Source organism: Netta rufina (assembly GCF_964035555.1).
Source record: "Netta rufina genome assembly, chromosome: 7".
Lineage (NCBI taxonomy): Eukaryota > Metazoa > Chordata > Aves > Anseriformes > Anatidae > Netta > Netta rufina.
Window position 1 is genome coordinate 11,315,943 of NC_140130.1, and position 27,893 is coordinate 11,343,835.

The 27,893-nt window shown below is 37.1% G+C and overlaps 1 protein-coding gene across 1 annotated transcript in view; it reads right to left on the reverse strand.

The window, feature by feature from the left end:
- SH2D4B (SH2 domain containing 4B) overlaps positions 1 to 27,893 on the reverse strand; it is a gene marked incomplete at both ends in the record, with an annotated part of 64,997 nt that overhangs the window by 27,464 nt on the left and 9,640 nt on the right. The window contains 5 exons of the mRNA XM_084289749.1: positions 1,027 to 1,154; positions 4,640 to 4,850; positions 13,566 to 13,710; positions 22,846 to 22,993; positions 24,125 to 24,284. Coding sequence (XP_084145875.1) covers positions 1,027 to 1,154; positions 4,640 to 4,850; positions 13,566 to 13,710; positions 22,846 to 22,993; positions 24,125 to 24,284 — 792 coding nt within the window. The remainder of the gene's footprint in view (positions 1 to 1,026; positions 1,155 to 4,639; positions 4,851 to 13,565; positions 13,711 to 22,845; positions 22,994 to 24,124; positions 24,285 to 27,893) is intronic.

Genomic DNA, 27,893 nt, shown 5'->3' on the forward strand with positions numbered 1-27,893 from the left:
GGACTGGTACATCATAAAATGAAATCTGAAATCCACTGAAGACTAAACTTGTTCAGAAACCTTTCTTGCCTGGTTAAGTTCAGAAATTCCACACGTCTTGATCGTATGCTCACAGAATCATGAAAATAGAATCGAGGTCAGTTTAGTTATTTGAACAATAAAATAACAGATTCATTAAAAGCAGCTGTGATTTAACACTGGGATTTAGCTTTAAAGTCCTTTCAGTCCCTCAATTATGTCAGTCTTTCAATCATTCCAGCTTAACAGCCAGAATTATTATTTTTTTCATATTTAAGTATAACAAATATAAAATGCCTATGAAAGCAAGAATGTCTTACCTGTGAATTTGACACAAAAGATTCAGCTGCATAGCAAATGCTATACAGACCAAAAACTCCAGAAAATCTAGGAACTCCAGCAGATATGATGCCAGCTTATTGATTTGAGCAGGAATTCTTTTCCCCATTTTATGAAAACTGCCTAAAATATAAACTTCCAATCCATTCATCCATTCTAAGAAAAATTAAGACCTTTCAATGCTTTTTGTTTGCAAAATAAATATTTTTTTTAAAAAAAAGCTACCTTGGTTTACAAAGTACAACGAGGATTAGACATGAGTTTGAGACATTCTTGCAAATCAGATAAAGCAAAAAAGTATCAGTCATCCACCCAAAATATAACTCTTTGTATATATAACTGGTATTTGCCAGTTTACCATTTTTAGAGTCCTTCCCACCCTATAATGGTCTCATTCCTTTTTCTTGGCTTGTTATATTACAGCAAGTATATTTTTATCAAAATATTCCTGTAAAACGTGTTATTTGAGCCATAAATTAATCTACTTAACCAGGAAAAGAAAACAGGAAATCATATGCTAATAATAGGAATGAGGCAAAAATGTTTAACAGGCACCAGGCTTCACAATGTCAATAGACATTCCTTTCTGTGATGAAAGCTGGCAAGCTTTACATCCTGAATGTATGCTCACAGCTCTGTTATTTGAGAAAGTAAGGATCAGCATATTACCATGAAACCATTGAGCAATTCTGTTGGTGTTCCTCTCAAAGCCAGCACGTCGAGGGACCTGCTCTTCTTTGAACCAACGAATAATGACTTCTCGAGAAAAGGGTCTAGATGGGCGCTCCCAGATGTTACTACATATAAAGACAAATAAGTAAACAGCCATATAAAGAATTAATAGTGTAAAAAAGCAAGGGACAATATAAATATAAATGTATTTTACGTGTATTTTTAAATACACATAAAAACACAGGATGTTCAGTATAATTGATGTTCAGTATAGCTCACTCAACAATTTTAACCTTTTTTGATTTGTTAAAATTATTTTGAGTTTTTAGGGAAATCAGAATATTTTGCAATGGAAATGTAAACCTTTTCTTAAGCAAATAACTGTAAGTGAAAAACAATTCACCAGAAAACATCCAATGAACATTTCAGCCAGCTTTCCTATTCAACCTTATTTTTATTCTAATTTACATATCAACAAGGAGTTTTTTTTGTTTTGTTTTGTTTGTGTTTTGTTGTTGTTGTTGTTGGTTTGTTTTGTTTTTTCTGCTTAAAATACACTCCTTTGTGCTGGCAAGAATTTCTAAATCAGAAACATCTGTAATAGGTTCTGTATCTAAAACATTAAGCCTGATAGAGGGAATGTTTGGTTTAAGCTCTTATGTCATCTTTGCATTCTCTTTGCCAGCCTCCCTCACTACTTTCTAAGCACTTTATATTATATTAGGTAGTAAAAGGCAAGTCAGGTAAAATATGAGTAAAATGCATCCTGCTACCTCAAATAAAGACTAAGAGCACATCTATAATATCAAATTGAAATGTGACTACATCCCAGTTAAACATAGTCTCATGGCAACAGTAATAAACAGTAATAAAAGGGAGGTTTTACAATGGACTTCTGTAAAGTTTGAAATCCCATATAGGTTTCTGGTGCTCATACTCTTACCACAAATTACCAAATCTTCATCGCTGTTTTTAAGGCAAAGGTATGGCTAGAGTGGGTATGTCTACTTGTACGATAATTTCACTTTCATTCGACAAGACAGACATAGTTTTCACAGGAACCAGTACAGTAGCTGGATACATACTTCTTGCTTCCTACTCCACTTGCCACAGAGCTGCCACATGATGATGGTATTTCCAGACAATGTAATGAAGAACTAGTACTAAAATCAGGATGTCAGCTCAAAAGGCACTGAACAGCATTAAACTAATTTGTGAGATAATCAAGAACCCTCAAAAACAATCAAAGTTCATCAATTCTTGACAGCAAAATTCCCTTAAGAAAGGATTAAAGCAAAAAGATGTCTGCTTGATGATCTGAAACCAAGGCCTTTCAGCTTGTCTTACTAAAAGCAATGATCAAGTTTGTTGAAATCCGTTGATGAAGCCCGCAGTGAAAGTAACACTTATTGCTAAATTACACAAACATGGAAATAGATCTGACCAGTATTCACTATAGAATTTGAAGATACAAACATATGAATAACGGGAGAAAGTGAAGATTCAGCTATAGATATGCACTTACACAAACAAAAACCCTACATATGCTTCTCATTTCTGCATTTTAATATCTTTCTTCTAAAAAGATACACAAACCCCTTTGAATTCCAGGGCCCTACAATCCATTTCCATTCCTCAACTCATTTCTCTATTATTCTGTTTAATTTGGAAAGACCTATCAAACTGATCATTTTTTCTGCCCTAGACCAAATATCAAAATTACCATCCATCATTTTCTATGCTGCTGCTGTGGTCAAGCACGTCCAGTCAGACAAGAAGAGAGAAATACAGCCACAAAACTAAACTAAACTAAACTAAAATGAAAAATATATCTATATAAATAAATAAATAAATAATGATTTTTAAAAAGTGAGTGAGCAGGCCAAATAGAGAACCATTGTGAAGAGAACACTCAAAAGAACAAGGGAGAGTAGGAAGAAACTGAATGAAATGTTTCTGAACTACATAAAAAAATCACAAGAAATTGAGAACTCAAGCAAAAATAAAATAATATTATTTTGAAGTGACTTTTAAAAGAAAATGCAGGACAAGGTAAAAATTACAGGAACTATGCTTCACACTGAAAAACTAGAGAATGCCCTGAACCTGCATTCCCTAGAGGCTAAATGTCTGCCTCACACCAGTGGTAAATAGCAACATCTCCTCCTTGACTTCCCAGGCTACTGGCAAAGGAAAATTTTAGATACCCATTTTCTCTTAGAATAAAATCATAGAATCATCTAGGTTGGAAGTTATCTTCAAGATCATCAAGTCCAACCATCAACCTGAACTCCAGAGTCCCAACAGCCAATATTTGCAAATGTAGCATATTTACGCTCACATTGAAAATATTTACATATTGGAATTGTTTGATATAGGCTTCATCACACTTGCAATAGGTGTGAGAAGGTGAATTATATGAATTTATTTGTATGCAGTATCACAGCACATGTTTAAAGCATAGGTTATAATAGATAAACAATATTGAACACGAGCTGGATAATGATCAGAACGTTCTCCAGATTTTTTTTTTCAAACCCATTTTCAAAAATTCTATTGTAAGTAACCTCACTTCAGAAGCTCTGCACTTCTGGTTAAAAGATAGACTTTAAAAAAAAAAATCCCATTTTACTAGTGTTTATATTACTCCATTTCAAAGAAAACTTTTATTTAAGTAGTTTGGAAAAATAACTAGAGCATTCCTTTGACAAGTTGATTTGACGGTAATATTAGATATCCTGTTCTCTTTCAGACAGTGAAATTTTGATTCCTTCTCAAACTGGGAGTTTTGGCTGCTATTATCGGAAATTCTGTGTTTCAACACAATACAGCAAAGAACTTATTTGTCAGAACAGAACAGATTTCCAAATGAGAAGGGATTCATTCTCTCTGGTGGTAACTGGTAAAGAAAAACTTGATTTAATGTCACTCTTTCCTTTATGAGTTTGGATATTTGTTGTTGGGATTATTTTAGCATTTAATGCTAAAACATCCTGACAGTGTTCACATTGTCGTTATCACCACATGAAGCCAAATTAATGGTATAAGTTATAACCAGGAAAACAGTGACTTTCTAGCACCCATCTGCCAGTTTGTGTCTTTTTCCTCTTCCACAATTCATGGCATTTCACAAATAGCCAGATGAAACATTAATAAACAGAAAAGAAAATAAAGACACTTGATTTTGCCTAAAGAAAACTTAAATCCCCTGAAACTTGGGAGCATGACAGCTCTTTGTAAAATGTTCCAAAGATCCATGAAGTGGCGGGCAGTTTTAGGCCTGAGGTTTAAGACTTGCCTAAGAATTTGTCCATTTGCCTTTCTCCATATCACAACCTTGCATACCGATCTAATACTAACTTCTGAAGGACCCATTGCTGTCTGTGTGGACTCTTAAAAAAAAAATTGTCTGAAAAAGAAATGGCATTTAGTTTACATTAAGTGTGCAGTCTGTTTCCACTTTTTTACAAAATATTCTTGTTGTGGTCTTTGTGAAACAGCAAGACTGTGAGAATATCTAAAAACTGAAGAGCTCGTTGAAATGGTGGGGATTGAAGAGGGAGCAGTTTAACAGAAACTGTATTTCAAAATCACTCTTGTACAAACTAACCTGGATGCTGCAGAGAGAGACAGCAAAGGACTTGCACTGTTGCAGTTCAGGTTTGTCTCCTGTTCATTATTCAGGCTTGTTCCCTGGAACAAATTACTCAGACCAGCCACTATTCCCTTCTGGATGGCTCGCAAGGATTGCCGTCGGTATTCATCCCGTGCCCTGCGTGCTTTGTGGCTCCTTTCCTCATCTGCGGCTTTGGAGCGACGCACTGGGTGGAATGAATGGGAAGGGTTGGAAGGAGAGACTTTAGAAATACTAACAGCCATATACCCTTTTCCTTATTAAACAACCTACTACATTTATTCTTCACACTCCCTGGTTTTAAGAACATTCCAATTATAATGCAGTATCAAAGAGATAACGGAATAACCTTCCTGATGCTTCAAATACAGGCCCACCACTAGAAGAAGGATGCCAGACTTGAGCTACCAATGACCTGATCACTGCAGGCAATAACTGAGCCTCCACGTTACGATTACATCTGACACTTGCGTTGGGTGCAATAAGAGAAATTTTGCTGCAGGACATCTTTTCGACTGGTGGTACATCAAGTTTTACATTTCAACAGAGAATATTAATTATTACTTGATTTTTAAGTCTGTACTTAACAGAATTCATTGCAGCTATGCACATAACTTGAATTGCAGGAGGTTCTTCGAAAACACACAATTACCTAACATTTAGGTTGCACTTTTTGTTGTTAATGCTGCTTTCTTTCTGAAGGCAGATGCTATCTGCATTAAATTATTTAAAATCATAGAAGTCTCCGTCTTGAAAACTCCAGTCTAAAAATGGCTGCAGTAACAACAGAGAAATAAATAGCCACTGTAAAGGGCACGCTGATGCTAAGGATGGGATTGTCTCCCACTTCAGTCTCTGAGATTGGATATAAAAAAACAGAATCTGTTCTGGCAGATTTAATACACACCTGTCAATGGCACCGACCAGGGATACATAAGTAAATCAAACTAATTTCCATAAAGTGAAATGGTGGAACTGCAACTCTGGCCATTGCAGGTCAGACATCTATCGCTAAAGCTTCTTTATTTTAAAAATAGTGTACTAACAATCCTGTTGTCAAAATGGTGTGACTTAAATGTACCAAGAATTGTACTGCAAATATTTGTCATCTATCAGCTCTTTCCTGGTGCCTCAAGCTCCATTTTGATGATTTTTTGAGACACAAATAACTTCAGGCAGGCAAATTATTCCAGTGCAAAACAAATCTTTAACATGCAGTGAAGCAAATATTAAAGTAGCAAGCTATTGCCTCCAGTAGCAATTATCAATCCTGCCATGACTATCCTGGCTTAGATCATACCCAATTCATAAAGTGCACATGCTATTTCTTACTTTACTGTGATTGTACCTGTGACCAGGAATACATGATATAATACCAGACAGATGCATTTCATTAGGTTGTCTGCACGCCTCTGGTTTACATTCCTGAATTAAAGCAAGCACAAGTACAAATGGATCTGTCTGAATTATGAAAAGGTTTAATGGAATCAAGAAATAAAAGTGCTTAACAGAAAATAAAACAAAATAAAACCCTCTGGGTATATGAAGGATTGAGAGGAGACCTTAAAGTTTAGCTATATAATCTTATTATAAGTAGAAAGGTATACAGGGCAAAAAACTAATCAAGAGAGCATAATAAATGAGTCATAGACGTTTTCTATGTACACAACTGGCAGAATTTCAGTTTCACTTAACTACACACCCTGCACTTTTAGCCAAATGTAGTAACAAACAGCCATACTGTACAGAAATCTGAGTAATAGGTTTCACTATTTATCTTCCAGGTCATTATTTTTAAGGGTACATAATCTTATCTAAATATGCTACTTCAATAGGTCAAGCGTACTAGGTACAACATTTCTGTGATTTATCCTTTGTAGAGCCACTGAGTAATGACTGCTTTAAACATGGACTTTGTGTCTGCAATATTGTGAGAGACAGCAAGGAAGATGAGTACAATGCTGCATGGTGAGACATTTAGAAACCAGTCATTGTTTGTTACAATTGCAGTATACAGATCGAGGGCAGACTGCCTGGAGCTTTTGGGGATTCTTTTCTACTGATGTACAGGCTGATTAGTAAGGAAAAAGGCATGGTGTCTTCATGCCCCAGTTTCCTCAGCAATAGATACTTTTTTCAGTAGACATTTCTTCTGTCTTTTCACTGCCTAACGAATCTAAACCATCAGAAGCCTGTGACCTGGAGTAAATTTTCCCAACCAGTAACAAATTTTAATATTTCTTATCTCAAAATAATGGGAAGAGCTAACAGTTTGCAACTGTTAAATACTAACATTCAGAAAAAATTTTGAAAGGATATCTGACATGCGATGTTCCCTATCCCTACACATATAGATGTATGCATATTTCTATGTATGTATGTAAATGTATATGCATATGTACCTATACATATATATATATATATATACAGGGATAGAGAAAGCTACACATCAGATATCTGTATAAACGTATTCCTATACACACACATATATATGTATACATGCATACATAATGTAAGCATCTCTTTCACATGAGGAAGAATTTTTACTAACGTTTTCCAGCTGAAGTGTCTGAACATCTTGGTCCATAGGGATGCATAGGGTCTCTTAATCCATTTTTAAAATTATTGACTGGCTGTCAGAAGACACTTTTACAGTAAATTTATTTTTGGCATGACCCCTGTGCAAAGCATCAAAGTCAATAATCATTTTTATCCGTGAGGAGACTGGATATTTGAATATCTCCTGTTCTCAAAAATCTCTGAATCATTGCTATAGGTCCATCTATCTAGCATCAAGAATTACTACAAATATATATACACACACACACACAATTTATATTATATTCCTCTTCTTTTTATATTACAGAATAATGCCAAGACAGTCAAGTCTGGGAAATTAGGAATTTGATTTGTCAAGCTTGCACAAGAAATCCATAGTTCAGCCAGGTCCCCTGAGTCCATCTCCACTACCAGTTTTCTTTTTGGAAGTTGGTCATACCAAGAAGAGGTACGTCCTCCTTCAGCTCAGGTACAATTCAGCCCATTTCTTGTGTGATGGCACTATCTTGTGTAGAAATGCTGACCTGTTTATATCTGCTAGATACCGATATGATCATAGTTGCAGTAGGCTAAAAAATGTGTTAATGAACCCTTCCAGAAAACTGATAAAAAGACAGAGACCTCTGGCATGATTACATTGTTATCATTACTAGAAATAACTAGCTTAGAGCTGGTTTGTATGCTTCTACATGATCTGCAGTGTGAACATACTCTAACAACACGGAAGAAACCGCAAGGCTTGTGCATGCAATAGCTCTCATGATCTTACAGGTCTTAATTTGAGTTTGCTTGAGCACTTTATGAAAACCTATAACTTCTCTGTGCTAATCTAAATGATCTTTCGAGTGAAAATGCAACACCTTTTATATTTTCAGTTAGGATTTGGAAATCCCTATTTAAAATCCTGGCAAGGTTCTAATACCAAATCATTTGATAGAGATGAAGATTAATTTCTCCTGTGCTGGGGCTGAACTTGAATCACATCGTTAGTGAAAGACTAGGCACTCTCCATTTTCTCTAATATTTTGTGATTTTGAAGGGGTGTGAATTACAGTCAGAGCTATGCAAAAGGAAAAAAAATGGCCATGAATGTGTATCCTTTTTTAAAACATTTGGTTTAATTTTACCTTCATTAATAATTCTTGAAAGCTTTTTTATGAGTAATTAGAAATGACTACTTAAAAATAAAATTCAACTTTCAGATTTTCTGAGTGCACATACAAATCACATGGTATTCTGCTTCTTAATTGAAAAAAATTCCCACAAATATTCTCTAATGTGGTTCCAGTTCAGCAATCTTTATCTAAAAGCATGTGAATAATTCCATCCCTATTCAACAATGCACTCTGAGACCTACTGAAGTTCAAAGAGCAAATACTTAAGGTTGAGTACTTGCTTACTTAACTGTACAGCTGAACAGTGAACTATTCACTTTAAAATTCAGTACTGCATCAAATGCTCCTGCCAGTAAACTCACTAGAATTTCTGTGGAAGGCAAGTACCAAAAGAACATAAATTCCTTTAAAACTCAGACCAAAAAAAGTTCATAAGAATAGTTTGTAGAAAAACATAATGATGGCCATAAAAGGTCAGACTGGTATCCTGTTTCCAAGACCAAAAATGGGTGCTTCAGAAAAGGTATAAGAATAGAGCAAGTCACTCAATCATGTTTGCATTTTTACTGGCATAATGTCTGTCTGGAAGTGAGTGCAGCTGGTCAGACAGTATCCGAGCAATTCATTGCTTGTTACAGTTTGCAGGAGGTTGGGAGTATACTAACAGTATGCCTTTTGAACTATTCAATCAGATGAATACTTATGCTACAAGTTTTCCTATAATGTTTTATAAATCCCTTTTCTACCGTCACACAGTCACACAATAGAGAGTCACACTCAGAGACTCTGGCTTCAGGTATTATTTATTGAATACTCTAGAAACACACAAAATGGAACAGCCTGAGAAAGGTTCAAAACTAAATCAGAATATATACATGACTCCATCCAAGTTTAGCCTTAGTTCTCACTTCTCAGTTTCACAGAATAGGAGCTTTGAACAGAGGATTTTTTGAATCAGCCTTTTCTACTATTCATCTCCTCATTTGTCAACCTATATACTTCCTCCATATATTAACTTGCAACTGCCCTCTAAAACACCCCAACATATATCTACTTCATGAAATCGGTGTGTAATTGTTCCTACACCACCATTATTTCCTTGTAGCACTTTCTCAAGTTATTCCACGCTTGCCATTTAGTATATTAAAAAGCACTGAAATTATGTATTTCAATTAACACAGTAGTTCTATGGGCTTTTATTGTTATTTGGCACAATCAGGCAAACTGCAGAAGCAAACTGAACAGAACAACAGAAACTAATATTAGCAACACTTTGCTTATTGCCTTGGCAATAAACAGCTGAAGGATAATGTGATGAGGAGAGATGAATCCTCATCACATTCTAAATTGCATCTACTAAATAAATTAGTAGTGTCATCAATATCATTGCAACATTTGCTCTCCACAATAGCTGCTCTAGCATGGCTGCTCCTCTTCAGTACTGACCCCAGCACTGTTGAATATGAAGGGCTGACTTCAAGGAGATAAGACTCAAAGGAGCCTGGCCTTGTTCCTAATGGGCAATATGGTCTATCGCAGGTGTTTAGGAGACAAAAGATGTTAATATTACATCCGCTTAGACCTCTCTTATGTATTCCTGCATTTATTTATTGCTTAGAAAAGATGACAAATGGACAGCTTTGCCTATCTCGACTAAATTGCCTCTCAGTGTCTCAAAGGAATTTATGAAGACAAAATGAAAGGATTGACACAGAAAGGGGAAAAATATCCCTGGAACTGAATTTAAAAGTGAAAAGTGTGGTGAACCTGAGATACTAGCTCATTCCTCAGCAGTTTAAGATGTTTATATTTGTTGTTACCTGTCTGCTGGAGGTTCTGTTTTTTAAGCAAAGTTAGAGAAACAAAAGATGCGAACATTCCTCAGGAAGCTCAGTGCAGACTGATGGCAGACTCTAAACCAGTGCAGGAACTGGTTTCAGCTAAGGCACTAAATACTGCATCTTCATATCTTAAACTGTCACAGCCATCTGCTAATGGAAGGCAGTTCTAAGCCCTCAAACCAACTGGGATAAACTGAGACACTGAGATAAGCATAAGAGGATAAACAAGGACATGATACACTCTAGTCATTAGTCTGCAGTTAGTTTAATGCTAAATCAATTCTTGATAACAGCATAAACTCTGACAGCGCAGAATTTATAGTAGGCTGCAAGACTCAACCAGCTAGATGGTGCTGACCTTTTGTTTCGCCACAGCAGCACTATTATTGTTGACCACGCTAGGTATCAAAAGTGCATGAGCTGCAATCAGTCATCCTTTTGACCACAACCACTGTCGTGGTTCCGCTCGAGTGGGCAGCCGAGCTCCACCACAGACGCTCTCTCACTCCCCCTCCTCAAAGAGGAATGGGGAGAAAATATGTGAAAAGGGCTCAAGGATTGAGATAAGGACGAGAAAATCATGCAATAATTATTGTAACGGGCAAAACAGACTCGGCATAAGGAGATAGTAAGATTTATTGCCTACAACTAACAAGCGAGAGAAGTGAGAAAACAAAGGAAAAAAAAACAAAAGCACCTTCCCCCCATCCACCCTCTTCCACCTCCTCCCCCCGAGCGGCGCAGGGGAACGGGGGAATGGGGGTTATGGTCAGTCTACAGCACTTCTTCTCTGTCGCTCCTTCTCGGTCACTCTCGTCCCCTGTGCTGTGGGGTCCCACCCACGGGATGCAGTCCTTGATGAACTGATCCGGCGTGGGCTTCCCACAGGCAGCAGCTCTTTCAGAACTGCTCCAGATACGGGTCTGTACCACGGGGTCCATCCCTCAGGAGAAAACTGCTCCAACCTGGCTCCCCTACGGGCAGCAGCTCCTGCCAGGTCACCTGCTCCTGCGTGGGCTCCTCTCCACGGGCTACAGGTCCGGCCCGGAATCTGCTCCGGCAGGGGTCTTCCACAGGCGGCAGCCTCCGTCGGTGCAGGGCCACCTGCTCCACCATGGTCTCCTCCACGGGCTGCAGCGTGGAACCCTGCTCCACCGTGGTACTCCATGGGCTGCAGGGGGACATCCTGCTTCACCATGGTCCTCACCACAGGCCGCAGGGGACTTCTGCTCCGGCGCCTGGAGCACCTCTCCCCCTCCTTCTACACTGACCTTGGTGCAAGGCTGTTCTCTCGCTCCACTGACTCTCCCGGCTGCTGTGTGGCGCAGCGTTTTTTCCCTGTCTTAAATATGCTCTCACAGAGGCGCAAAACAACATCGCTTATTGGCTCGGATCTGGAAAACAATGGGGCCCTTCCCAAACATGGGGCAGCTTCTAGATCTTTCTCACAGAAACCACCCCTATGGCTCCCTGCTACCAAAACCTTGCCACGTAAACCCACTACAACCACACATCAATATAAGTAGTGAAGTATAGAGACTGAGGGTGACAAAGGATGGACCGATAATTTAGAAGTCCTTCAAAGCATAGAGAATGCTCCAAACAAAGCTTACACATGAAAACATACTGGTTGTAGATATCGGTCAGCATACGATGCAGTTGAAAGTGTTCTAACTGACACAGACTGCCATTACAGAAATCATGCTCAAAGCATTTCATAGCTTGTTCCTTTTCTCTCTGCCTCTTCCTAAAATTTCTCTGTTGTATTTCTGGTGTCTGTCCCTCCACAAACTGCATTCCTTGACTAAACCGAAACAACAGTTTCAAAACCTGAGTTACCTCTTTAAAAGTAAAATAATTACAATAGTAAGAAAATTATATCTATTTTTAGTGAAGTTTATAGTATTTTATTTTGTCGCCAATGTCAGTATAAAAATCGGCTGGATTTTTTCTTTATAACATAGTTGTAAATGTATTTTCTTTCCTTATCTACCATCAAAGAAGTCCTAAAGTACACAATACCATCCTGTATGCTAGGTTGCCAGCTGATGCTAATTTGACAAGACCTCAAAGACTATTTTTGACCTAACTTACGCTGCTGTTAAATGCTCAAAATATAAAAAGCATCACTTTTCCTTTCAGAATAAGCACATACACCTGGATTTAGATAATTCTTCAGAGAACAATTACATTTTCCTTATTGACAGTGGTACCATACAGAGGTTTTATTGATCAAAAATGGGCATACCATGCTACCACCTTGGGAAATGGCACCAGTACATCTTATATAAATTTAATTAATTTTGTACAGAATGATTAGTTGCTACATCAATCCCAGGTAATAGGATTTCAGAAACTATTCTTTGGGAACTCCTGAAGTGAGCAGTAAAACCATTAAATAAACTCATCACATATTTTGAAACATTTCTTTTACTTCTGTCAGGAAATAAGTTACACTACGGCAATATTTTTCCTACTTCATGAGGTATTTCATGCAACACACATACTGTCAGCTTTCTAAAGCTCTGTTTTCAGTATTAGTTGATTAAACTCTAATATCCCCTAAATAAAGCTAAAACTTTCCAAACATCACATTTTCTTTTTCTGCAAAGTAATCAAATCACTTTAGCTGTGGGAAACAAAAATATTCTCCCCCTAACAAAAATACTCAATTATACAATAGACTTTAGATAATTATTAAGTATGCCTTATTACCAGGATGTGGACTTTTCCTTATTTGCAGTCTGTATACAAACAGAGTCATATAGTTGTTCTGTTCCTTACAGGTTTTTAAAAAAACACTAATATATTTTTAAATAGATCATGATGATGATATCAATAAAGAATTTCAGGGTGACTAAAAAGAAACAGAATCTCCATACACTGAGAACATCATCATAAGGATTTGTTCCAGGGCAACAATCTAAGTGTTATTTACTGTAATCCTTCAAAATGAAGTGAGTTTGAGTGCTGAAATCATAGCTTGACCCCATCACCATATGGAAGGAATTAAAATACAGATGAAGACAGATTTTACCTCTTCAGAGATAGTTGAGGACAAGCTGTTCAAATAAGTGTGTCCAGAATTATTATTACTAAGCCAAAATTACATTAGACAAAAAATAATGATCTCAGTCACTGTTATGGGTACGTTACATTTTTTTCCGAGGCATTGACATAGATTCTTATTCAGAAAGAAATGTGAAATTGGTAAACTCATAGCAACTGTCATTTGTAAGTGCATGTTGGTGATCTCCTGCAAAATAATACAGCATTTTGCGTTGCTCTAGGTATAAGAGATCTGTCACAACACTTCTTTCCACTCTAAAAGCAAACAGAAGCAGACTTTTAGAAATACACAAATCCTGTGAAGGTTATTTTACTCACACTGTTCTTCCCACTCCTGGTCATCGTCACTGTGTTGACTGTGCTGCTGAGCTTGCTTGAGGCTCAGATACAGCTCTTTTGCTCGGATTTCCTCCTGCTGCCTTATTTGTTCTTCACCCTTTTGTCTTTCCTCTTCTTCTCTTTTCTAAGCAAAATGAAGTAAAACAGAGGTGGCTAAAGAGGAAGAATGTGCCAAAAGTTAGGACACTGATTCAGTTGTTTCCTACCAAATTAGCTATGTTACCTTGACAAATCCTTATTTCTTTTGACTTAGGGTTTCTCACCTGTCACAAATAGGCATAATAGAAACTTTTTACCTCTTACGGAATTTCTGAGAAAAACATGTGTCACAACATCCTTATGTTGTGAGATGCACAAATATCACAGCAATAAGGAACATCTAAGTACCTAAGACCTGAAATGTATAAGGAAAACATGTTTCATTACGTGGCATCAGAGCCTGTGTTCTCCTACAATTCGTAAGTAGTGATTGTTCTCAGTCCACATGTACTCCCACTGTAGGCATCACTCTCACTGTAGAGCTATGTACATCTTCTACAGGATCTGTACAATTCAGAAGCTGATTTACTGATGTTCTCCGTTTAGCAATTGTCACCGCGTGTCATCGATACTAACACAGAGAGTAACGTTCTCCAAATATCAAGACCATTACATTCTGGAAGAAAATCCAGATCCTTCAGAACACACCAATCAACTAAAAGTAACATACACGTAATTTCCCTTGCAAAAAGATCTTAAAGGAGATGGAAATGTGACAGAGTACCTCTACAGCTGCCCTTCCAGATACATCAATAACTCAACTGCTTAGTTAGTGCAGGAATAGGAATCCACATCTGTGTTTTTTTCTTTGTTTGTTTTTATCAATTTTCCCAATTTCATTGTTCAACTGATCTCTAAAGACAACAAAATTGAACTTCATGCTGTGCACAAAATTATTTCAATAAGAATGGGGCTCTTTAAATTTATAATGGAAACACTACCTTTTGGGTAACAAACTTATGAATAAGAAGTTAAAAAAAATATATGTCTTCCTTAAACAACATTGTTTGTTAAAGGACAGAAGTGGAACTTCATAAGATCTTTGCATTTTCCTAATTTTGTTTCTTTTGGGTGGGATTTTAATGCTTTATTGCAATAGGACCCAATAGGACCAGCAATAGTTCAACACAAAGAATGGGGAAAAAAAAAAAAAAAAAAGGATTACTTTAAATTGGAAAACAACTTTCTCAAATCCACCAACTTTCATTGATGTATTTCAGCTAACAGTTCTTAAGTACAGACTCTGCACCAGTAATTTCTTTTTTATTAAGGCATCGTGTGATGTAAACTCTGAAAATTGTGTTCAGATGAGATTGTTCCTTCTTTCAAAGGGGAATCGGACACATTTAGCTTCCTTCACTTGTGCCCAGCAAACTTTTTGGAAGGACATACTTTCTAATTTTGTAAATAAATGTGGTATGTTGGATATCTTCATAGTTTTCATCACAGCATGACCCTAACAATCCATTGCCTATTTTAACAAGTACTACAACTATGAGTGGAGAGACTTTTAATATGGAACTTAAAACTGACTTCTAGTATGCTCTAAACTCACACTTTGTGCGTTCAGAAGATGCACAACTGAGCTTTCATGATGTTGCCAATAATGCTGCGAAAAGTGTCCTTGACACCTATTTTCCACATGTGGGTTCTTTCTGTTCAATGTTTGAAGATGTTACTTACCTGAAAGTTCAAACTTTGTGAATTGTAACAAAAAATTCAGCTTCATTTTAGGCTGACAGGGCCTGAACTACTCCAAAAGCTATATTAATTCAGTAAAGGTATATATGGATTAACACTTTACTCCAGTAAATACATTTTGTTTTATAATATATTGGAAAAGTACTCCTTTGAAGTTGGTCTGTCCTATCTTAACTCCTGCAGTAGACAATTAGGAAAAGTGATCTCAATATAGTAATATTCATGTCCAAACAATGTTGGTGTTTAACACCTATAAGAGTGACAAGCGTACATGTTTTTCCAGTGGTGAAACTGATGTCTGGAATACCTCCCTGGGAAACAAGAAACTTTATACCCACCATTGTGAAATAAAAGGTTTTGTGCTTTTTTTAACCCCTAATTCTCTCCAGCTCTGCAAAAGTTATATGTTGCTGTCAACCGGGAACCTGGAGTTAATCGAAGACAATTCTATTTTTTTCAGAAGACCGCTTTTCAAAGCAAACAATATTGTTTATATCTGTGACCCCTGGAAGCTCAATGATAGCCTGATACAACGGATGGAATCAAGACTGTTTGGCTGTTCTGGTCAGGAATCACAATGGCATGTTTAAGGAAGAATGACACATTATATTTGCATGAATATGGAAGTAACAACATAAATCTAACTGTGAATAAACAAGGACAGGTGCCTTGAGTTTCACAGGGGTGGTTTACTTCTGAATAGTCAGCCAGCTGACACAGCTCTAAATGCGTTTGTCCATTGACAATTCAAAAAGACTGAACAGTAGCAAGCAATTAAGCAGTGACAATCAAACATCATCTTCAGAGTGGGAAAATGGAACAAATACAAATCTACACCCTTCTACGCCCTAGAATTCAATGATTTTTCAATTTCCTTAAGTAACATAAATCAACATTTCTCCATTAGGCTCCGCTGAACGCCACCAGTATATGCCAGAGGATGTCTCTTTGATTCTACTAAAGCAAATCAAAAGACCTGAAATATTGAGTATTAGTAGTGATGTACCTGTGTAGTCAATAATAGCTTTATAACACATATGATATGTTATAGGCTGCTGTTATTATTTCTGCAAAAGAAAAGCCTGAAATTGTTCTTCAGTTCATTTTTCATATTTTAATGCTAGAATCTTTGATTGTTTCTAACATTATCCTCCCATTGTTATCTCCTGAGTCCTAAAAAGATTAGTTGAGTGGACAATTCATTATTTTTAAATTGCCAATGCTTCTAGGAAGCACTGATTTCAAAGCCCAGAAGCTTCTTCAGAATAAAAATAAATAAACTCTCTTTGTATATACCTCATAGAATTAAGGTTTTCATATTTCAGTTGCTAGTAAATGTTTTCAATCCCTTCTTGGAAAAAGCAATCAATTCTTTATTCTTATGAGGAAAATATTTATTCACCAAGCTTCAGTGCTTAAAAAAAAAAATAAAAAAGAAAAAAAAAAAAAGATCCAGTACATATAGGCCGTCCTTTCAGGAAGGCAGACCAACAAAGAGGTAATTCTGGGTTATCAGAATGTTTTCTATTCAACATCTCACACCAGATGTACCAGAAAGTACCAGAAAGTAAACTAAATATGAAAACAAAACAAAATAAATAAGAACAAAACCAAAATAAACAAACCATCCTACAGCATTTTCCCTGAATCACACAAGATTTGTCACAAGTTGTTGTTTTTTTTTTAATGCAGCTGCTGTTGAATAATTTGTAATATAAAGATGAGAATACCTAAAAAAACAGAATTCATTCGGTTTGAGTTCTTGACAAAAAGCAATAGCGCCTAAGAAAGCTGTACTTCTTTTTTGTTAGTGAGAATAAGGATCTTGAAGTCAAAGAAACAGCAAAAATAATAATAATAATAATAATAATAATAATAATAATAAAATCTAAACTGCCACTTGACTCTGAATTCATGAAAGTTTTTGTATCATTTTCCTTTTTATAGGGATCTAAATTGTAAATAATATTTATTCGCATTAGCTCATGAATGCGTGTGTAAGTATGTTTTGCAACCCCTAATGGTGAGGAGAAATGATACTTCTTAGCATGACATAGGAAAGAAAACTAATCCTTTGGATAAGTAGGAATAACAAGTGTACATTATTATTTAAAATGATCAATAATTGAACTTTCCACATATACTCCACTGGAAAAACAACAGCACCCAGTTTATCTGCTTTTCCCTGTGAACCCTATCCTGCCCATCAGAGCTGAAAGAAAAGAGCTAGAATAATCTACAAACATCACCTCCTGCCTGACAGTTGAGAGTGACTATTATACTGTGGGCCCTGACCCTCCCAGCTCTTCCAGAATAATTAGGAAGGTGACAATTCAGTACATGGTTGCAAATTGCCAAGAAATACCAGCCTGCTGCAACAAATTATACTGGCAATTCAATAGGCTAAAGTAATCCTCCCCAGCTTTAACTCCACTGGAGGATTTGAACATGCTAAATGATCTTATCTAGCCTCTGGCATTTGAGCATTTACCACAAACTTGTTACTTATTACTGTAAATGTGTGTCTCTCGGTGTTTGATAGCTCTACTACAGCCAACTCTAAATAATATTTAATCTTAGCCATGGTTAGCTTCTAATGTTTCAGTCCAATGCAGATGAGAGATTAGGTCAGTATTCAGTTTCTGCTGCAGGAAGATTTTTAAATGCCTTGGGGAAAAGACAGAACGCATCACTTCATTGTTTTCCGATGGAAAACTGAGCTTCTGGTTGCTCAGGCTCTCAGGGCATCTCTGGGGAGCCCTTCAGGATGCAGGGCAGCTGAACAACTGCCACCCAGCTCAGGGCAGAGCCTACCCAATGTGTTTTTTACAGCAGCCCTCTCCAAAACAAAGGATGCCTGGGATTCCCTCTATGCTTCAGACCGTCAAGAAGCATCCCTGGCTCTTCTGAGAGCTGAAGCCACTCTGCTGCATCTGAGCTGCTGTGAATGTCCTGCAACCCTTCAGCAGTAGGCCTTGAGCCAGGGTGGGCATTCAAGCCACCTGCCACGGAGCAGAGAGCACAGCTTGCCTTCAAACCTGAGTCCTTAGGACTCCCAGCTCTGAATAAGGGAATCTGAAAAACCCAGGGCCCTGGCTCCAGGACAGCCTGCTGTCAGCAAGACTGACACAGCAGGACCGAATTCAGAGATCAGCATTCTCCACAAACCCACCTGGCAGTTTCCAGCAGAGCTATGAGCAAATACCAGCAGAAATATGTCCAACTGCCTGACAGCCTTTTTCTGAGAAAATTCTCTCACTTGCCTCAGAAAGAAAAGTGTTTGCAAAAACTTATTTTCTCTACTACCACTGTCTCAAAACAAACACAGAGTTTGCATTACTTCACCGGTCCATGCATGAATTTGCATGGAGATAAATGTCAGCAATGCAGCCATGCTTTATGTAAAGTCATGTTTCAGACACCAATATGCCCCAGGACACGCTATTCACATATAGCGCATATGAGCTGGTGCCAACATTGTACTCTGGTTCGCAAAGGCCCTCATTTACCTGAGATACAAAACAAAGGTAAGAACTGTTGCTGATCAGGAGACATCTGAGATTTATTAAATGTGCTGGAGCAGACTCTCCTTGGGTAACTTGCCATAGATCCAGTGACAATCCCCTAGGAGTTTATCCCTGCATCTTAGGGAGTGTTCACAGCTTGAATTCTTGATACGTAAACTATCCTCATTAGTGGCTCAGATGTTCCCATTTGCCCATGGGAAATGTCATAGCTTTGCTGGTTTTTACTAGAGATCCAGAAAAAGAACAGTGGCTTCAGCAGCACAATCATTATTGATGTCACTGGGGAAAAGATTTTTCTTTAAAGTTAATATCACAGTTCCTCACATGTAGGATAGGAAAACTTTAAGATCTGATTCCCAGCAGAAACTAAACAGCATTATTAAAGAGGCAACTACAAAGAAAGAAAATAATTTCTGAACCATCGTCTCACAAAAGAGGACGAAACGAAGCATTACAGAATTATTGCAATTGGGACTGAATGGACCCATTGGATTTTTGGAATGAGTTGGGTGCAAAATGCCAGCAAGAAGCTGTTGTCATATTCTTGGATTCTAAATATGCTGTCCTTGGGAGAGAGTTCAGTGTTTTCTTGGCACAGCAAAGCACAGAGACAAAATTACAGCTTATTTTCACTTAAAGATAACAACAGGCCCACTCAGGTGCTTGATATTTACTTGGAAACTAGTGGTTTGGTTTTGTTTTCAGATCAGGACAGAATGCTCATTGCTATGTCGTAAGTCCACAGTACTGTAAATTTTGATGGTGACATTCTACTGTATTCCTAATCCCTACACCTGGCAGCAGCTATCTGAAGAATCAGATCCACAGTACTTCTGGGCACAGGAAAGAACTCAGGCATGTGTTGAAATCTCATTCAAGTCAATGGGACAAAGTGTGTTCTTTCTATTACGTACAACCTATCCTTATTAGAGATGCTTTCCTGACCTGGAGCCCTAATTACTCTTTTTCTTCTCTGAAGGTTGTTTCTAAGCCTGTCTTCTTTCATGAGAATGAAGACAGCAAGGACATAGAAACTCTTGGATTCACACCTTTAAAAAGCTCACTTCACTCACCACAATCCCAACAGGAATTAAAGGTCACAAACTTCTTCAATCCAAAAAAAAAAGGAAAAAAATGTGGCAGGAAATTATCACACACTATTACTCTCTTGTTGCCTATCAAAAGAATAAGGATTATTTCTCTATAAGCACCACCGTCATTACAACTCCCACTAAATATTTTATTTTTTTTGCATGAAGAAACACAATGCCATTAAAATTGATATGCCACTTTTGATTAACACACATGGAATTTTTAAGAAGCAATCTAGCTTTATTGTCAACTGTGCTTATATAATCATATTTGACAGGTATCTGATGTTGTCATAAAGATAGTTCTTCACTATTAATATTTTCTTGCTTTATGAAGACCACAAAGAACTGAGAGAATCTCTCTTATTTCTAAAGGTAGCTGAAGGATACCATTCTCCCCTGGCTGGCTGAGGCTCATACCTTTAATTTGCTCTGCACATTGTTCAGGACTTTTAATGACAGCAGCTGATAGAAGTAGGAAATGGTGCTTATGATCTCATAGCCTTTGTGAATTTGCAAAAAGATTAATGACAGTAATTGGCTCTCCTATTTGTCCTTTGCAATAGGTGCATAAAACAATAGCTGTCCTCAAACTGCAAAAATAGAGCAGTCAACATTTATATTCTAGCATCATAAATTAAAGGCGTTTCTGCTTGAGAAACACCAAGGAATGCAATATTTTTCCAATAGCATTGGAAAAGGAAACAGGAGTCATCTTTCACTCTGATATGTGAGATATCATTTATCTAGTGCAGACAGCTTTAAAGTCTCGTGATAGGTCAAGAGGCATAAAAGTGTTTTAAAAACAAGATTTTGCAATACAATGCAGTTAGAAATTAAACGCATCAGCAGAACAGACAGAGTTTCAATCTCACAAGTCATAATGCTTCAAAAGGATAAAGCATTAGCAGACAGAGTTTTTCATTCCCCAGTTTTGGAGACTACTTTAACTGCAGTCTGGTCATCATCACAGGATGACTACCAGTGCATTAAATATTTTAAACCTGTTAAAGTGGGCTTGCTAACTGATCTGCATCTCATTCCACACCCTGAATCATTTATGAAAGGTACATTTCTTCATGATTTCAATGATTGCAGTCATACACGAGTAGACTGATTAATTCCTCTTCTTCCCAACATCTCTAGTTCCATTTTTGCAGTTGGAGGTAGATGCCAGCAGTATAACCTTCCTGTCTGGGTACCTTTCCTCTTATTCATGGAATAAGAGCTTGTAAATATTTCATGTACTTCATCCACTGCACTTTTATAAAAGGAGTAAAAGAGGAAGGACAAGGAAAGCCAAGTGAAATTAAATAAACCAGTGGGCAGAGATGCTACTGTGACATTACCTTTCCATCAATATGACTATGAGCAGAATTCGGTGGCATTCTTTTAGAATTGTAGAAGATCAGTATTCCTTAATAGAAAAAAAGTATGGCTGTTGATCTCTAAGAGTTTCATAATTTGCTCATCCAGCTTTTCGAAAAAATCTCTTTAAAACAGAAGAACAACAGTGAGCTTGTGGACATTTGCCCCATCAAGCGCACTGTAAATCAACCACAGAGATACAAGTGAACAACTCTGTATCGGTCTTTGTTCAAGAGGGCTTTGCTATCTGCAAAGCAGAGGAATGAGCATTTAATTAGTTGCTCTGCTCATTATTCATACATTAATAAAGCCGCTTGAAAGGTATAGTTTCATTACTCATTGACATCAAATTTCAAAGGCCCTGTTCTCTCCTATGAATTCAAATTAATTGTGCAAAGGTAAATCAGCAACTTTGCGCCAAGGAAGCTACAGGAACTGTCCTTGCTTTGTGCTACGCAGCCACCCTCAAATCCCAGTCCCACAGTGTGCAAAATAACAAGTAACTTGCTGACTCTACCTGGTAATCAAACCACATAAACAAACACTGAGTTTTTCGGCATTTGTCCCGTTACAGAAGGATGAGGAGGGGGATTCCATCCACAGTTTCCTCACCTTTAATCACCATCCCAGGAAGAGAAAGACATTGGCAAACTGGCAGCAGGGGACAGAGAGAAGCATGCAGACGAAGTCACTGCATGCAGGCCTCCTAGGAGTCGCACTTTGCTGCAGGCTTTCTCCATAGAAACCCAGCAGCAACAGTCTTGTGCTGTACACATCACAGCACACATCCCAGACTCAGGAGACTGTGGTTATTTCTCTGCACACTAAGACAATTCTACTTTATCATCTTTAAGCAAGTTTTTATCATGACAAGTTTTTATCATGACAAAATAATAAGCAAGTTTTTATCATGACAAAATAACATGAAAGTTAAGACACATAGGCCTTCATTTCCTGTTTTGTTTTCAAAGGGTTATTTTCAATAAGAGAATCTGGAAAAATATTATTCCAAACTAATGTTAATGCACTATAAGTGAGTTCATGGAAAATTCATGATGGAGTCAATAAAAATCAGGTAAATGAACTTCTTGCAACTAAGCCAACTGGGCTGTTCCCACATGTTGAGTAGGAGAAAGATCAACCCCTCATTTCCTTAATGAAAATAGTGACAATTTTTAAATTAAATATGTGAGCAACCTACATAAAATACACTAGCTTAAAAAGATATATGTCACGATCATACATTTTTCCTCCAGTGTGATTCACTCAGTACAGCTGACTGAACAATTCTGTTAATGTGTGAGCTGAATAACCCATTTGATTGTCCTGACACTTTTGAATGAGATATGTAATTTTTTCACATCACTCACCCAGCTGTTCTGGTGAACACCATGTAGCTATTTGCATATTCCAGGATGAAAAATTACAACTCTGGTTCTTAAAGCATATTAATAAACATACACTGAAGGTGACAAGAACTTTGAATCTCTATAAAAACACTATTAAAAAAGCTAAATGTGATTCTATGCAAACCTTCAACTCCTCCTGAATTTTTTCCTCCTCCAATTTGGCAGCTTTCCGATCTTCTATTTCTATTTTCCATTTTTCTGCCACTATTCTGGCTTTTTCTTGAGCCATAGCATCCCGGAATTTCTTTGTAATTTCAGCTTCTTTTTGTCTCCTTCAAAAAATAATTTGAAAATAAAAACAATTTAAGACACTGTTCTTTTTTTCTAAATTGAGGATCAAATTTTAGTCAGTAACTGGTTGCAACATATAATTAGCATAAGACATCATGGAAATATACAAGGAAAAAATCAAGCTGTATTTAACAGGAGACCTAGCATGAACTGGATTTGAGAAAACCATCCAGAAAGGAGAAATTTCAAATTTTTCATAAGTGACCAATTAATAAAGCATCTTCCAAATTAGAGAAATACTTCTTGGATGTTTTGTATTCATACCCTATGTTTTTGGTTCCCTGGCTGAAAACATAGATTTTCCTGTCAGTCTAGCAAACCATGATCAGGAATTTATTGTCTCTCAAATATCAATGATAACGCCTGCCAAATTTTAACACTGGAGTGCTTATTAGTACTGACAATCTAAAAAGAACACAGAGCACAGGCTGAAGCCTTTAACCTCTGCTTAAGTATGCAATCACTATAAGCAAGAAGAATCTGATATGAAAAGGAATAATACAGAATAATCCGGTATTTAAAGTGTCACTTTTGAGCACTGTACTGCAAAAGGAAGTGCAAGAGGCAGGTGGCCTACTTCCCAGCAGCATCAAGCTTCAAAACAATTTTGAATTGCTCCCAAAGCTGGAAGAAGCCTTGCTTGAAACACCAGCATGTCACTTTTTGTAATCAGTTTCTGAACTGCTGGGATAAGAACTAATACAAACAATATGCACTTGAAAACAATTGCAAAAACAATTCTCTGTACAAAATCTTCATTGTGGGCACAGATGTGTGCTGCAACAAATATTTCTAATTTAATCATCTCAAAACCAGATTGTTTCATTTTTATTTATTGACATACTGGCCAATGGTTTAGGAAAATTCCCCTAAAGAAAAACATTTGATTCCTTTTTTTTTTTTTTTTTATGTGAAAGAAGATTTCTGTTTTTCAATACTCAATAAAAATACAATTCAATTTTTCACTTGCTTAAAAATTGTCATAACAAGTGAAAGAAATGCTCAGAAGACATACATACAAGGTTTTACCCACCATTACCTGATACCTTCCTACAAGGTCATATCTCCCATTATGCCAAGTGAACCCTGTATTCAGATTCTTAAATCCTCACCATAGCTCCTCTGCCTCCTTCTGTGCTTGTTGCCTGGCTCGTTCTGCTATTAGCTCCTCTGATATCTGGTCATATGGCCTGTCGCCCGGGGCTTCTCCCATAACCCAGACCCAGACCTCACCATCTTTCCCACATAGCCACTGCACGTGCTTGCCATCACCTGCAACAGCCAACAGAAGAAAAGAAGAAAAAAAAAGACATAAGTACTAGCTCAAACTCTTTCATAAATATAGATGAACAGACAGGAAATCTGTAATTTAGAAACATTAAGCTTGTAATTTACAATTCAGAGCAAAACATCACCAAAAGGTTGGATGAAATCTTCAGATTTGCCCAACCCACCAGAAAGGGTAGGTACACTTCAGACCATAAAATCTTTAAAGACTCATTGTTCCACAAAAATATATTTATATATTAATTTTCAAACATATTCCCTGGAATTTAGATATTATGATCCATTTTTCATTGCTGAAAGTGCACTTTTTTCTTGCTTAATTCAGCAAGGATGAACAAAGGGAATGGAAAAGAGATGGAAAGAAAAATATTAAAAAATTTTAAATTTTAAAACACCAAAAAAACTTGTGTGTTCCTTACAAAATAGATGTTTGGTGAGCCTTCATGTCCAAGAGTCAGCTGAAGGCTTCCAGCTGACTACAAGTGGCGCTAAATCAGATCCCATACAAATACATTTAAAGTCATTTAAAAAAATAAATAAAATAAATAAAGTCAATTTTGTTTTATTTCTTGCTAATAGATTGAAACTGTTCTTCACAAAAGGATATTCCACCATAAGGACTATTGCCAAGATAAGCAACAAATTTATTTCAGAGAGCACAGACTGAAAGGCCACAAGGTATCAGCAGCTCATCTCACTCCCTCTGTATTGCATTCCACAAGGTTTCACCCTCTTGCCCTCGTATTTGAGATCAGTAAATTCTGCGTGGCCATGTATTATCATCCAAAAGGCCTTCTGTCTCAACTGAAAACACGAAGAAATGGACAGTCCGCCATTCTCCTAGCTAATTTTCCTACGATCATTCCAGTAGGATGAAAAAGAAAAGAAACCTAGCCCTAACCTGATGGCTAGTCTGCACCTCCAGTCTTTTTACATAGAAGTCTTTTTACATCATACAGGTTGGAAAAGACCTCTAAGATCCAACCTTTAACCTAGTACTGACAAGTCCACCACTAAACCATGCTACTAAGTTCTACATCTGCAGGTTTCTTGAAGACCTCCAGTGATGGTAACTCAACCGCTTCCCAGGGCAGCCTGTTCCAATGCCACAGAACCCCTTCAGCAAAGAAATTTCTCCTAATATCCAACCTAAACCTCTACTGGCACAACTTGAGGCCATTTCCCCTCATTTTATCACTTGGTGCTTGTAAGGAGAGCCCAATTCCCATCTTGCTACAACCTCTTTTAAGGTAGTTGCCAAGTACAATAAGGGCTCCCCTGAGCCTTCTTTTCTCCAAGCTAAACAACCCCAGTTCCTTCAGCCACTCCTCCTAAGACTTGTTCTGGAAGGGTCTGGAGAACCTTCACTAGCTTCATTGCCTTTCTTTGGACACATCTTTCTCTTCTCACATCAAATTAGCTATTCTCACTACCTTAGCTACCTGCCGTTATGCAACAGGACAATATCCTCTTAACCAGATTAAGTTTCCTGATGTTCAATCAATAAGGTGTTTTTGACATCCCAGACAGAAGAGAGAAAACTGCAGAAAGGAATGAAGCAGGACTGTTGACAGCAGGCACCGCCAGCACCAACCCGCACTCACAAGTGTTGACAATACAAACCAAAGGCAATGAACATATCAGATCTCTCAATGAAAGCTGATATTCTACATCAAATTTGAAAATATGATCTGTAAGAATTCCCTCTGTTGGCATAATGGTACTGACTTCAAGGGTGGAAAAATTTAAGCTAATAATGTTTTCCTTCAATAACTCTCAAAAGCATTTGCTCTTTCACAGTCTATCAGATTACGTCTCAGGATATAAATGTGAATGCATTTTATTGTGGTTCCTATGCTGTACATTTCTGTGTTCCAGTGTTAGTACTACATTTATGTTGTATTTTTTCTGATACAGCATTTGAAAACAGTCTACCAAGAACGGATTGAACGTATCAGTTTGTGCTCCCAAGGCTGTCACCTACTGCCTTTCATGGTGAAGCATCCTGAGAAGTATGGAACAATTCCCCAGGGGTATTGATCCCATGTGACAATTGACAGGTGTTGCATTAAAAGTGGCTGATGACCTCCTTCCTGGGAAAACCCTGAATATCCTACTCATTTCCCCTTTATTTAATGCTTTAAAGAAAACATCCCAAACATTTTACCTGTATCATAACATGCAGATACCAAATATTGCTACCGTTTCAAGACACCACTTTTCCTCATTAATGACCTTATCAGATGAAAAGAGGGAAAAAATATCTCAGGTGAGTAGACATATTTCATCTTTGCTTTTTTTTTTTTTCCAGTTTTTCTGTGCCAAAGCATTATTAATATGTTTCTTGGAGACACTACTTATCCATTACTACCCAGCCTCTTAAAACAAATAGTTGATTGCAGACATGTCTTGAGAAATTGTTCTGATTCTTACTTTTAAAGCAACGGATCTCTCTTCTAAAGCTATAGACAGTAGAAAACTATTTTGAAAACTTTAGTATAAAATTTTTAGTTCAGCACTAACTACTGTATGCTACAGTAGAGACTACTGCTGTATATACATCCATAGTTGAAATTGAAAGATAAAAACACTATCAATCTGGCACATTAAAGCTTCAGTATTAAACAGACAGACCTCTGCATGTAAAATTAAAAACAAACAAACAAAAAAAAACAGCTTGAGCATATATATCTTTATTTACATTTTTCTTTAGAACAACAGAAATTTTTCCATGTCCAACCACCCATTCTACTTCAAGGAATGACTCCCATGTAAATCTTTCCTTAAACCTATACCAGCTACACTCCCCATAAAGCTGAACATGCACTTATGTGCAAAACCTGAGCATAAAGCTTAGTAGCTCCTTAGCACAAAGTAACATCTAAAGATCAAAGAGAGCACAGAGAATTATTTTCCTTAATACTTTTAGGAAACTAGTGTTGTCTGCTTTGCAACCGTAGAATTACCACTATCGAGGGCTAATTATAATAAAACAATTTCTGCTTTAAGATACCTTTCAAGCATAACATTTTTTCTGAAAAAAATAAGATATCCTGTTTATATATATTTCCAAATGAAACAACTTTGAAATATAAAAATTCAAATAAATATAAAGAAAAATACATGTCCTGACTAAATACATCTGAAATCTAGGTGAGAAAGAGGCAAGGGAATCTCATTTTTCCTGTTCAGAAGCAGGCTTCTGAGCCCAGGAACAAAACCTAATTCAGAATCAGGAAATAAATTCACATCTCTTGAGTCCCAGTCTGGTGCCTTGACCACAAAAGTACTTCTCTTTTTCCTGAAGAGACTGTGGCAGGCTGTGAATAATTGCCATTAGGAAGTAGTAGACGTCAAAATTAGTCTGGGTGGGAGAGGTGAAATAAAAGTGTTATAGAAACAAAAACTGCTTTATCAGGAAAATGTACTTAATAATTTACCAAGTTGTTTTTCCAGCTGTACTGTTCAGGCAAGCTATTTATTAGGTATAATGTTTTACCATGCTTTTGTCTAAACTCTGTAGCACCACAAGAAGGCAACATTACTTCTTGCCATTCTCTTCACTCCTCTGTGAATGAGCACCTCTCACAGAGC